This window comes from Callospermophilus lateralis, chromosome 3 (assembly GCF_048772815.1).
Source record: "Callospermophilus lateralis isolate mCalLat2 chromosome 3, mCalLat2.hap1, whole genome shotgun sequence".
Classification (NCBI taxonomy): domain Eukaryota; kingdom Metazoa; phylum Chordata; class Mammalia; order Rodentia; family Sciuridae; genus Callospermophilus; species Callospermophilus lateralis.
The window spans coordinates 46870809-46885077 of NC_135307.1; the positions used below are offsets into that span (position 1 = coordinate 46870809).

Here is a 14269-nt window from a genome sequence, read left to right on the forward strand (position 1 = left end):
AGGAGAGTGATTGCCTAGCACATGGGAGGCATTGGGTTTGATCCTCAGCACCACATAAATATAAAGGTATTGTGTCCATCTACAACTAAAAATATTTTTTCTTAAATAGAAAACTAGCATTAAAAATGAGTTGTGGCTCAGTGGCAGAGTACTTGCCTAGCATGTGTGAGGCACTGGGTTCAATTCTTGGCACCACAAATAAATAAACAAAATGGGGGTTCATTGACAACTAAAAAATATATTTTTTAAGCAGTTAAAAACTGAACTACCATATGATCTAGCAATCTCTCTCTACTGGGTATAACTCCAAAGGAAACAAAATTGGAATGTGGAAGAGACAACACCTGCACTCCCATCTTCACTGCAGCACTAAGCTATGGAATCAACCTATGTGTCCATCAACAGAATAATGGATAAAGAAAATGTGCTGTATGTATACACAATGGAATACTATTCAACCATAAAAAGATAAAATCCTATCATTTTAACAATATAGATGAACCTGGAGGACATTGTTAAGAGAAATAAGTCAAGCACAGAGACAAATATCTCATGATTTCACTTATATGTAGAATCTAAAAAAAGATGATCTTGTAGAAGTCGAGAATAAAATAGTAGTTACTATTGGAAGGGGAGAGTAGGGGTGCGGGAAGGACAGACAGAGCTTGATCAACATGTACAGTGTTAACATTAGACAGGAAAATAAATTCTGGTATTTTATTTCACAGGAGGGTAACAATAGCTAACAATAATGCAATCTTTCAGAAGCTAAAAGTGAGGATGTTCAATGTTCTCACCACAAAAATGATAAATGTTTAAGGTGATGGATATGCTGACAACCTTAATTTGATCATTATACAATGTATACATATATTGAAAAACCATACTATAACCCATAAATATGTGCATTTAATTTCCTCAACTCAAATGTAAAATTTAAACAATTAAATATGCTTTTTGCAGAACAAGGCTTTTCTCCCCATTTGAATCTACTATTTTGGGTGCACTTGCTTCACACTGGTAATAAAACTAGGCTTTTACCCATAATTCTGTGAATAGGTAACCATTAGTGAAATGCTTCAGTATTCTGTGATTTTATTTCTTCAACTACAGGTGGGGAGTAATAACGATTATAGGCTCTGGCCACTATAAAATATAATAGAACAATTTGCACAGATATATTATTAAATGTTTGTAATACATAGGTTGATGAAGAAAATAAAGAAAAGCATATGGAGGCTTTCATATTGAAAAAAAAGTGTTTAAAGAACCACCTTAATTTTTACACAGAATATCAATTGTTAGTGGTTAAATTTTCCAAAGATTTCAAAATTTCAAACGTTTTATTATTAGACACACAAATGTACATTCACATTCAGTCACTGTGTCCCACATAACATAATAACAGCTGCATTTATTAACATTTATATTTCATCACTTATAAGCCAAAAAAAGTGCTAAGTGCTTTACATGTAATTTTTTCATTTAGCTTTTTTCCTACCACTGAGCTAAATCCCCAGGACTTTTAAAAAAAATTTCACACATGGTCTCACAAAGTTGCTGAGTCTGACCTCAATTTACAATCCGCCTTCCTCAGGCTCCCGTTGGCTTTAGTCTTTAAAGAAACCTGTGAGGTAAATTTTCATCCTAGATATGAAGTGTTCAGCTTTCAATGGGCTTAGTAACTTGTCAACAGTTTAAAAGTCAGTACACAGCAGAGTAAGTGGTTAATTAAATCCAGGTGTGTCTACTTCCAAACCTAATCTCTTAACCATAAACTATTTCAAGTCAATAGATGCTAAATATTTTCTACATAAAAGTCACCTTAGACATAAGATAGTAAAGATAAAAAATATGTTAAGGACCCTAAAATTTTATACATGATAATTTGGTCTAATTCAAATTTTTAATGTGCATATTAAAAATGTAGTTATAAGTTTATTGTATATTCATTGTAAGTTATATTTTCATAAGTTATTACTTTGATGCATTAAGTACAAAAATTGTTCTAAATATACTTTATATAGGAAAAGGCTTTATTCATTATTCTGTTATAGAGACTAATGAGTGACATGCATGAGTGAGGAAAGCTTGTACTTCAGATTCTCAGACTTCGTTAGAATTCTGTTTCTGTCCTATTAGTTTGTGACTTTATATAATTACTAAGCCTTTAATTCCCTTATTTTAAATAAGTGAGGTAGGAAGGGAATAATCTTCTACCTCAAAAAATATGTAAGAATTAAATAAAATATTTATGAAAAGATACTGATAGGGTGACTGGTAGATGGTAAGGTGATCAATAAATGTTTGTGTTCACCTTTCCTAGAAATGTTATAAGAATACAAAGATAAAAAAGATAAATTCTGATTAGGAAGATCAGACAGGAAATTCTATTTTTTTGAGGAGATGGTATTTAAGCAAATTACTGAAAGATAAGGGGATAGAGCGAAGTAAACCAGTTCAGATAAAAGGAAGAAAGAGTATGTTTAAGCAATGGTAAGCATATTCAGTTGCCTGGACAACATGGAACTTCAAAGAAATCTGCACGATTCTGGAAAGGCAGGTTGGGTCCTTGCCTGGAGGTTTTGAATTCACACCTAAAAACTGGGATCTATTTTATAGTAAAAAAAAAAACACCCAGAGATTTTGTTCCTATTTTTTTCAGGTAAGTGACATGATAAAAGTCATATGAATGTGGGGCTGGGGCTGTAGCTCAGTGGCACAGCGCTTGCTGAGCATGTGTGAAGCATTGGGTTCAATCCTCAGTGCCACACAAAAACAAATAAATAAAATAAATGTGTTGTGTTCATCTACAACTACAAAAAATAAAATAAATTTTAAAAAGTCATATGAATATGAATTATGACTTGTAGGAAAAGACTGTATAGGAGAGAAGGCTACTGTAATATCTCACAGAAAAACAGAGCTGAAATATGTTAGGTGTTGTAGAAAATACGAGAGACAGTGAAAAAATAATTAGGATGAAAAAATAATAATCTCATAAATGATTGACGGAAAAAGAAAAAAGAATAATGCTTTGATTTAGGTAATGAAAGGATGGCATGTTTTCCTCACCTAAGAGAGTAAAGGAAGCAGAATATACATTTGCAAAGACAATGGCATAAAAAGTTTACACATAGTATTTCATTTTCACTACTATTAATAAGTGAAATTTATAATAAATTCTTTTTTAATGATTTTACTTTGAAAACCAGGAACACAAGTTTCTAACATAAACACAATGAGACAGGATCTTTGATATTACAAAAAAGCATGCAAAAATTTTTAAAACTTATTGAATAATTTTATATCTACATCTAAGAATATTTCTAAAAAAGAAATGAGAAACTACTTACTTGAATAATTTTCAAGGGAGAATCAGGTTGGTAAATTTGAAGTCTAGGTACATAATGAACCAGCATGTGAAGCATGCTGCAAGCCACTTGGGCTACTGTTTTATTCGTAAACTGCAATAACAAGAATAAATCATTCTTTAATATAAAGTTTCTTCATGATACTCTGGTTTCTTTTCAGATTCTATAAATCTTTGGCCTTTTATTAAGAAATTTCTTCATGAACTATCAGTGCATTAGCTGGCTAAAAAATTTTAAATTTCACACATATTTTTTTAGTCATCATACGTTTATAAGTGTTTATTAAAATCTTAGGAAGATAAGCCTTCAATTGCAAAATTTTTAAAAAGTCACGATACATTCCAAAAACATATACACTTTTACTTTTTCTTTGTAATGTTTGACTGTCCTTATTAAACTTTTATTAAATGTTTTCTTACCTGAATTTCTGCACTGGTCTCTAATTACTAATCTTGTTATCAATTTTTCTACTGTTTGTTTGAATGTACTCTTTACAATATTTCCAAATTAAATTTCTAAAGTATTGTTTGATCCTGGCATTCTCTATACTTAAAACTCTCAGATGACTCTCCAATAGCATTATAGTTTGGATATAAGGTGTCCCCCAAAAGCACCTGTGTAATGCAGGAATATTCAGAGGTTAGAATGATTAGATTATGGAAGCCATAACCTAATTTGTCCATTCTAATTTGAATGGAATAACTGGGTGGTAACTGTAGAAAGGAGATGGGACATGGCTGAAAGAGACAGGTCATTGAGGGGCATACCCTAGAAGAGTTATTCCCTGTGACTCTCCCTCACATCACCCCACTACTTCTGGCCTCCATGAGCAGAACAGATTCCCTCTGCTTCTCCCTTTCACCATGTTTTGCCTCACCATGGGCCCAGAGCAATGGTGTTGGTCAACCATGGACTAAATCTCCGAAACCATAAGCTAAAAATAAACTTTCCTACTCTAAGAAGTTCTTGTCAGGTATTTGGATCCCAATGATGAAAAGCTGACTAACATAAATGGCATAAAGTCAAGCTTTTTATGCTTATCTATGTCCAAATTTCACTCTCTCAAGTTCCAAATTCCTCCTCTTTTCCAAAAATTTCTCTGATAACTAAGACAAAATTTCTGCTTCCTCCAAACTGCAGTTCAAACGCACCACTCATCTAGTATTCTTAGCTTTACCTACTTTGTTAACACTTTAATCTTTTCAGTTATATCTACATCTGTCTATCTATATCTTGAAGCTAGTATTTTTTTTTTCATTACATTATCCTTTACTTTGCCTAGCAAAGTGCCTGAATATGGTACATATTCAGAAATACCTGTCAGATAAATAATATTATTATTCAAAAATATTTATTAGGTAAATTTTATGTTTAAACACATACTGTATTAAAATTTTTAAGACAAAAATAATATCAAGCATTGTCTGATTAAAAAAAATCCATTTATTAATTAAGGTTCTCTAAATCATTACTACTTCTGAAAAAAATCTTATTCTGGGGAGGGTGGGATGAAATGCTGGGGAGTAATATTGGCCAAATTATATTGTTATATTGTGTGCATGTATAAATATGTAACCATAAATTCCGTCAATATGTACAACTATTATGCACCAATAAAAAATGTGGAAAAAAATCTTATTCTGGTTACAAAAGAGGGCATTTGAATGATAAGCCAAGAGTTGAATAGCTCAAGAATCTCATAAATGTTAAAAATCAAGAGTAAGTTACAAAAATACTAGTTAAAAAACAAACAAAAAAATTCCTTTAGGTCTTAAAGGACTGGTTTCCTTCTTAGGAGTCATCCATATGTATTTTAAGGAAAAATTCAATACAAAAGAAGTTGTATGGTAGGTCTCCTTAGTGACATCTCCAGGCTGGGACCATTCTTAAATCATTCTTAAAGTTTCAGGATCAAGGAAAAAACGTAATAATGAAGACATTTATTATAAATTATTCAAGAGCACAAGATAAAATTAACATTTAGAGAAAAAATAACTATGTATACTTAATAAATGTCACTAAAAAGTTGTCTTTACCTTTAAGGAAACACAAATTACATTCAGAGCTTCTTTAATTTGAGGATGATGAGACTCATGGACTAGTTCTTCACAAATCCAAATACCTAAACTGCAAAGTGCTACACATCTGCAAAAAAGGCAACAAACAATGATACAAATAAAAGTGAAGGAGCCTTTCAGTAAAATGAAATCACCACCACACCAATCAAGTGATACAGAATGAACATGCACTGTGTAAATGATTTAATAAATTTGTTATTCTATTGGTGTTTAAGGAAGAGAAGGTGGGGAACCTAACCCTTAAATCCTAAAATGAATTTTCTATTATAATCTACTACCAAGGTCATACGGTCAGATAACACATGGCATCTTTCTAACAAACCCATGTTAATAAAATGACAAAACTGTAAGGTTTTCCAAACAAATATTTAACCTGCTTTCAAAAGGAAAGAGTGTAATTCTATTGACTGGCAACAGTAAAATGAATTTAAGTAAAAACATGAAGCTGATGGAGTAAGTAAAATTCTATTGTTGTACCTTTTATTTATTTATTTGTTTATTTATTTTTAAAGAGAGAGTGGGAGAGAGAGAGAGAGAATTTTTTAATATTTATTTTTTAGTTCTCGTCGGACACAACATCTTTGTTTGTATGTGGTGCTGAGGATCGAACCTGGGCCGCACGCACACCAGGCGAGCGCGCTACCGCTTGAGCCACATCCCCAGCCCTGTTGTACCTTTTAAATTGAACACAACTGGCCACAAATTCTTTTAAAAACTATTTGAAAACACAAAATTCATATAATTTACAAAGTAATTCCAACAAAAACAGGACTTGTAGAATTTTTGTTCTGTTCTCTAATGTCTGGCAACAACTTCAGCTGAGTTTCAGCTTGAGGGAGTTAAATCTGATAATCTGAATCAGGAAGAATTCTATCAGCATGTTCAAGTTTAGGATTCTGATAAAGTACATAATGGTTCTAAATACAAAAAAATATATATTTTTCTACTTTGAACACAGCAGATCAGTCTCTTCTCACAGTGTAAAGTGCTAGAGTACTACTAAACTTTTTACTATTAAAACTGCCAAAAAGTCTTCATAGTAAAGTCAACTGCTTTATTTCTTCCTTACTGTTGTCTACCCATAAATTCTAGGTAATATTCATAATCAGTTTCAAGTTTAGCAATGGAAATACCTATAGTTCTAAAACAACAATAAACTCCGAAGTACAGCAAAGCTCTCCATGGATTCAACTAACTAAAGGCAGAGGCTGGAGTACAAATGCTGAACAATTTTTGTTGTAAAAAGAGGTAAGAACGGGATGTTTCTATTTTTTTGTTTGTGTTTTTGCTTTTGTATGTACAGAATTTTCTCCCTTTTCCAAACTGTCAAGATAATCAAGATTATTCACATTACTCCCGCTCAGATTTTGGAGTATAAGCTTCTAAAAAGAGGTCCATTACACAAAGGTATAGAAAAACAAGTTCAATTTCTGAGGTTGTTCAACACTCAAACAAGCTATTATGTTAATCATTCCTTGATCTACATCTGAGTGGCTGTTTTAGTTTTCCACATTCTTTCACTTAAGAGTCAACATAGTTTAAAAGAAAAAAAGAGATTTAGGATCCTAAGCTCTATGTTCAATCCTGGTTTTGCCACTTACTAATTATGCATCAATGGAAAGAGAGTATAATGAATTGGACAAACTTTCATATGTTCATATATGAATACACTACTAGTAAAACTCCATATCATGTACAACCACAAGAATGGGATCCTAATTAGAATAAATTACACTCCATGTATATATAGTATGTCAAAATACACTCTACTGTCATGTATATCTAAAAAGAACAAATAAAAAAATAAAAATTTATTTAAAAAAATAATACATATTTACTCATGCATTGTTGGTGGGACTGCAAATTGGTACAAGCACTCTGGAAAACAGTATGGAGATTCCTCAAAAAAATAGGAGTGGAACCACCTTTTGACCCAGTTATTCACTCCTTGATATATATTCAAAGGATTTAAATTCAGCATACTACAGTGACATAGCCACATCAATGTTTATAGCAGCACAATTCACAATAGTTAAGCTCTGAAGCCAACCTAGTTGCCCTTCAACAGATGAATGGATAAAGAAAATGTGATATAATTTATATATATCAGCCTTAAAAAAGAAATATATATAATGTGTAAGTGTATATATATATTTATTAGCCTTAAAAAAGAATGAAATTATGGCATTTGCAGGTAATGTGGCGAAATATCATGCTAAGCAAAATAAGCCAAAACCAAAAACCAAAGGCTGGATGTTTCCTCTGATAAGCCGATGCTAATCCATAATGGGAGGTGGTGGGGAGAGAATGAAGGAACTTTGCATTGTGCAAGAGGGGAGGGAGGAGTGGGGAGGGAGGGAGTGGGTAAAAAAGATGGTGGAATGAGATGGACATTATTACCCTATATATATGTATGATCACACTACTATATGACTTTGCATCATGTTCAGCCAGAAGAAGAAGCTGTGCTTCCTTTGTGTACAATGTAATAAAAATAAATAAATAAATAATAATATCATTATGAACAAAAAAAGTGGGTAAATGGCAAAGAGATCAGTAGAGGGAAGAGAGAAGGATATGGCTGGGATGGAGGGGATGGGGAAGTACTGGAGACTGAATTAGAACAAGATATATTCCATGCTTTAATAATTATGTCAAAATGGATTCTACTGTCATGTATAACTAAAAAGAACCAACAAAATTATGCATCTAATAATTATTCTTTAAGACAAACTGTGAGGATAGTAATTATGGGTCTGCCTTATCTGATAGAGCAGGTTATCTAAATTCTCTGGGCTCCAGTTTCTGTATTTATAAACCAAAAGGTAAAAACTGTATATTTCTCAGAGTTATTATGAAATGCACTGCCATAATAAATACAAAGTGTCTAGAACACACCTAGCACACAGAAAGGGCTTAATAAATGTTAATTTTAGGTTTAATAAGTATTAGTTTATTAAGCATCAGTTACTGAATAACAAAATTGGGAGAAGGTGATGTATCAATCTCTACCAATTTGATGAGAATTAAATGAAACAAATATTGGGGAAAATTCTTGTAAACTTGAATGAGATCAGGGTAAAAGAATTTGCTCAAAGAGGTTTGTTTTTAGTTAACTTGGCTACCAAGTGAGAAAAACTTGTAATGGAGTGGTTTCATGTAACTAAACTGTTCATGTTACATCATTTTTAATTGCTAGAAAAAGAAATTTAAATTAGAATTAGAGGGCTGAGGCTGTAAAGTGCTCGCCTAGCATGTATGAGGCACGGGGTTCGATCCTCAGCACCACATAAAAATAAAATAAAGAGATTGTGTTCACCTATAACTAAAAAATATATGTTCAAAAAATAAAAATAAATTAGAATCTGGATGGTCAAAGCCATGATCTATACCTTTTGAATCTTGGATCAACAAATACATACATGATTGGAAAAGGAAGCTTCACAGAGGTAAAGTCAGAGGAGAAGGACTAATGTTGAAACTAATGACACACATTAAAATTAGCATCAAGAAATATAAAATATAACTTGAAATTTTAAGGAAGCAAGGGAACATAGTGTATTCTGGCAACCTCCTAATTTAAGTCTCTTCTTTTTGAGGAAAGGTTTATTTAGCGAGACAGAAAATGTCAGTTTTATATGATTAAGACATAAAAAGGAAAAATTAAAAAATCTTGTTACTTATATTCTATTAGAAATCATGATCAGCTGTGTACAGTGGGAAATGCCAATAATCCCAGCAACTTGGGAAGCTGAGACAGGAGGATTGCATTTCAAGGCTAGCCTTCACAAATTAGCAAGACACTCAGTAACTTGGTAAGACCCTATCTCAAAATAATAAAATAAAAAAATTAAAAGAGTAGGGGATATAGCTCAGCTGTAGAGCACTCCTGGGTTCAATTCCCAGCACCAATCCCCCCCAAATCATGATCAATACATATGAATATTGAAACATACTATTTTTAGATATATTACAGTCTACCATAAAAATATTTTGTTTTAATTAAATTCAACAAACACTCATTGAGCCTATGTTGTATTTCAAGGTATTACATAAGATAACAATGATAAATATAATCTGAAAAGAACACAAAATGTACTTAAATAAATCAAAATAACTGATTTACATATACCAGACACAAGGTTAAATAACTGAAAAAGATGAACAGGTTTTCATTTTTATTTTTTAATGAAGGAAGATTAGTATGTAATCATGAAAAAAAAGTGACAGTATTTAATCATTCAAATAATTTAAACTTGTAGTTCAGAATGGCTTTTGTGTGTCTGAAACAACCTGAACTGCTATAAAAATTCAATCAACTTCTAAAATGAGATTTCAAACACAGAATAGTTGTAGTAAACGTTAATCTAAGAATACCTGACCTACCGTGCAGGACCAGAGGGTTCATCCCTTGCTGAGCTTAATACAGTTTTGATTATGAGTTCCTAAAATAAAGGAAAATAGTTAATAGCAATTAGTAAGATTTTCATTCACTTAGTCAACAGATATTTATTAGGTGGCCAATCTGGGCTAGGCCCTGTACTAGGTATTAGAGATACAATAGTTAAGAGAACAATTTATTCTCATGTAAATACTTTTAATAAAGAATCCAATGTTATTTACACAAGTAGCTAATAAAACAATTTATGAAATTTGTACCAAAAGAATATGTTAAAAAATAACCTTTTTTCCTGACTGGAAAAGTCATAAAGGCTCACTATAAGAAAGATAATTAAAGCAGAATTAATATCTTAAAGTCATGAACATCTTTTTTAAGCTTTGAGAAATAGCATTTAAAAGCCGCCAACAGATGATTTCACTGATGAATTATACCAAATATTTAAAGAATTAATACTAACCCTTCTCAAATTCTTCCAAGAAACTAAACAGGAAGGATACTTCCAAACTCAATTTATAAGGTCACATTTACCCTGATGCCAACATCAGACAAGGGTATTAACAAGGGAAAAAAAAATTATATGCCACTATCTCTGATGAACACAAATGCAAAAATCCTCAAAACAATAACAATAAACCAAATTGAACAGTACAATTAAAGAATCATACACCATTACCAAGTAGGATATATTCTATGGCTACAAGAATTGTTCAACACATGTAAATCAATAAACATAATATACCACTTTAATAGAATGAAGGATAAAAATCATATAATCATCTCAATAGGTAGAGAAAATTAAAACAATTATCTATCCTTGACCTTCAGAATCTTCTGAAAACAAAACAAACTATTAAACCTTGAAAAGCACCAACAATAAAAATTAATAAAAAAAAAATAAACCTTGAAAAGCTAAGGTAAATTCATGTAGTTTCTGTTAAGTGTCATTGTAAATTTGCACTGAGCCACTTGATTGTATGTGTAAGTCAAATTCATTTGTTTACATTAATGAGTATATGCTATATATCAAAAAGTGTTAGGTCATGAGGATATAATAGTATATAAGATCACATGGGGGCTGCGGTTGTAGTTCAGTGGCAGAGCGCTTCCCTAGCATGTGTGAGGCCCTGGGTTCGATCCTTAGCACCACATAAAAATAAAGTAAATGTACAAAAAATACAATAACATTATTTAAAAAAAAAGATTTCATGGTATTTGTCTAAAATAGAAGTTAGGCACTAAGTAAGAAATTACAAGTATGAAAATGTTATGAAGAGAAATATGGATTCTAAGGAAAGTATAAGCAACACATAAAAATCATCCGCATGACAACACATAAAAATCATCTGCATGACCCCTGAGGAGCTAAAGTGTCTTTTTCTCAACCTTTCTAATTCTGAGAACAAATTAAGGTCAATTATAGAGACTACCTGGGAATAACTGTGACAGGCACAGGATTGTTAAGCCCTTTAGAGTTTATATGTATGCATTCAGATAGAGATAGGTCTTGACAGTGATTGAATTATTCACTAAACAGCATACTGTGGGTTCAGAGCACTGATTTTTTTTATCCTTACTAAAAGAGCTTTTCACAGCACTCCCCTCTACTTAGGTTTAACAATCACTGAGTCTAGCCATGTGTAGTGGTGCATGCCTGTAATTCAGCAACTTGGGAGGCTAACACAGGAAGATCACAAGTTTGAGATCAGCTTCAGGAACTTAGTGAGACCCTGTTTCAAAATTTAAAAAAGGGTGGGGAGGCTGAGGTTCAGTGGTAGGAAAACCCAGGGTTAAACTGCCAGTACCCCCGCCCCCGCCCCAACACACACACACACACACACACACACACAAGAAGTACTAAATTCAGAGGACTAAGGATGCTGATCATGTCACACACTTTACCCTTTCAATAGAGGCTGAACTCTGCAGAGGCACAGAACAACCTTTTGAGAGTTTCCTATCTGAAATTTTTAACATGTGTATTTAATACACTGCTCCTGCCTGGGCACATTGTTTTTTAAAGGATTACTATCTGGGATCTGGAGAGGTTCTCTTTGCAACTATATAATCACTGCTAATATTACACAGGCTGAAGGGTTATGGTGACACATGCCTGTAATCATGGCTACTGGGGAGGCTGAGGCAGGAGGTTTGCAAGTTCCAGATCACCCTGGGCAACACTGAGAGACCCTGTCTCAAAATAAACAATAAAAAGCCCTGGGGATATAACTCAATGGTGGAGTACATATGGGCTCACTTACTAGTACAAAGAAAAAAAAATATTATACCAACTACTATCCAGGTCCTGTAACACTTTAGGTACATAGGATTACTACCTCAATTCCAAAGTTTCATATAGCAGTACAGAATTTTCCATTACTTTGTTTGATACTACATGATGAGAAACTGGGAGAGGGAGTCAAATATGTAGGTATAGTTTGCCATTTCAATTCCAGAAGCCTTACATTAGCAACACCATATCTGGTTCATAGGATGTTTTGATAAATGCTCAGTGAGTGAATGAATGAATCCTAAGAAACAAACATGAACAGGTACAAAAATGAGATAAAGATACCAAAGTAATTTAAACACATCCAGAAAAATAAAAATAAAAAGGCAATAATCCTAATTAACATTCCAGTTTTTGTTCTGGGAGATATACCTGGTTAATGTTGTTCAACAACTCAGTAGATTTCAAAAAGAAACAAATTTTATTGCATATATTTTATGTTATAAAATCAGTTAAATGCTACAAACTTTATCTGATTTCTTACCTTCACATCTGTAAACTGAGACACAGCAATATCTGGAATATTGGGATGGAGAGCAGGCAGTTCACAATACAAGTTGGGAAAGCAAACCAAAGATCCCAGAAGAACTTGTGCTTCTACTCTTGGCGCCTATGTATCAGATTTTAAAAAAATCTTTAAAATATATTTGTTATTATTACACTAACCTAAAATTACTTTATTACTCAACTATATTATAAAGGGAAGTAGGAGTATAAAACAAAATTCAAAAAGGGGACACACAGAAAGATTAAGTTTCTATGTATACTTTCTACACAAAGTATTGTTATTCTCAATAGAGGTAAAGGACAAATAACAGAAATTTCCTCAAAAGTATCTAACAGGCAGAAATAAGCCATTGTTAATGAGATTATAAGTAGGAATATAACTTATCTACAGCACACATTTACCCTGAAGAAGAACTATAAATACTTCATATTTTACTTTATTTTTTAAAGGTAACACACAATGTGACATATTGTTCTAATAAGCAGATGATTCAATGCCACTAGACTGTATTTGTTACTTACCTACAGATGAATAAATGTGGATGAAAATGTCAACTATATCTTTAAGAAACAAACACCAGTCTAAAAAAGTTTTATATAACACATACGGAAAAAGCATTGCTTATGATACTTACTAAAATAAACATTAGAATGTATGCCTGGCCTGCAGATTGAAGTAACTCTTCATCTTTTTTTCCTTAGCTGTTATTAAGTCATTTCTCAATTATCAATACTAAGCATTATTTTTCCTCTCTGCCTCTTGCATGTCCACCAAACAACAACACCTACCTACCAATGCTTAATATTAAAATATCTGCAAATAGATTCATATGCTTAACGATACTTAATAAAATGTGAAACACACTGAACAACTAGAAATATAATACTTCTATTCATATTAATCAAAAACCAGTTTCCAAAAGATTTACCTGTCTTAATAATTTGTAATAGAGGCAATGTAGCAGAGTACTCTACTATGTTATTTTTCAAAACAAAATGACTCCTTTCTAGATTTAAAGATACAAGGCAGGAGTCTGAAGGAGCAGGATGAGCTCACATTCCCAATTTAGAAGTTATCCTATAAAAATGAAACTCATTTAAAAATAAATATATAATGAAATTGATTAGCTAAGAGTTTTTCTGTATAGGTGCTAAGGCAAATGGGAATGTTTGGGCCTGTGGATATAAGAGAACAAACCTAGAATGTGATTGTAATTAAGCAAAACTGAATCAGTTATCTTGTAATCTGCCTAAGAAAGAAGAGAAATATTAACAAAGGAAGATGATATGAATGAGATCTAAAATGGGAATGAGATTTGGACTAAATAGTTCCAACACCATGCAGGCGGAAAGACCTTAAACCTCCAGTGGAGATGTGTTAGGTTTGATTTCAAAAAAGAATCAATTTCCTATATAGCCTTCTTTAAGAAATATTCATCATATAAAACAGAGAATACAGAAAATGACTAATTTCTCTATTTTCCCAAAGATGTCACACAACCAATGTATAGAGAAGTTAGTTACATGAAACGCATACACACCGACTGCTCAGTGCAGGCCCACCCAACTGCGCTGCAGGCTCCCCATCTACCAACATGGCCGCAACTATCACTGAGCTGCC

General features: G+C 32.5%; 1 protein-coding gene across 6 annotated transcripts in view; it reads right to left on the reverse strand.

Moving 5' to 3' along the window:
- The window catches only part of Ralgapa1 (Ral GTPase activating protein catalytic subunit alpha 1), a 236119-nt gene that overhangs the window by 100466 nt on the left and 121384 nt on the right, over nt 1–14269 (reverse strand). For all 6 annotated transcript variants that reach the window (XM_076850209.2, XM_076850208.2, XM_076850206.2 and 3 more), the window contains 4 exons: nt 12626–12751; nt 9839–9897; nt 5411–5519; nt 3357–3467 (listed from right to left, as the gene is read on the reverse strand). In XM_076850209.2, coding sequence (XP_076706324.1) covers nt 3357–3467; nt 5411–5519; nt 9839–9897; nt 12626–12751 — 405 coding nt within the window. The remainder of the gene's footprint in view (nt 1–3356; nt 3468–5410; nt 5520–9838; nt 9898–12625; nt 12752–14269) is intronic.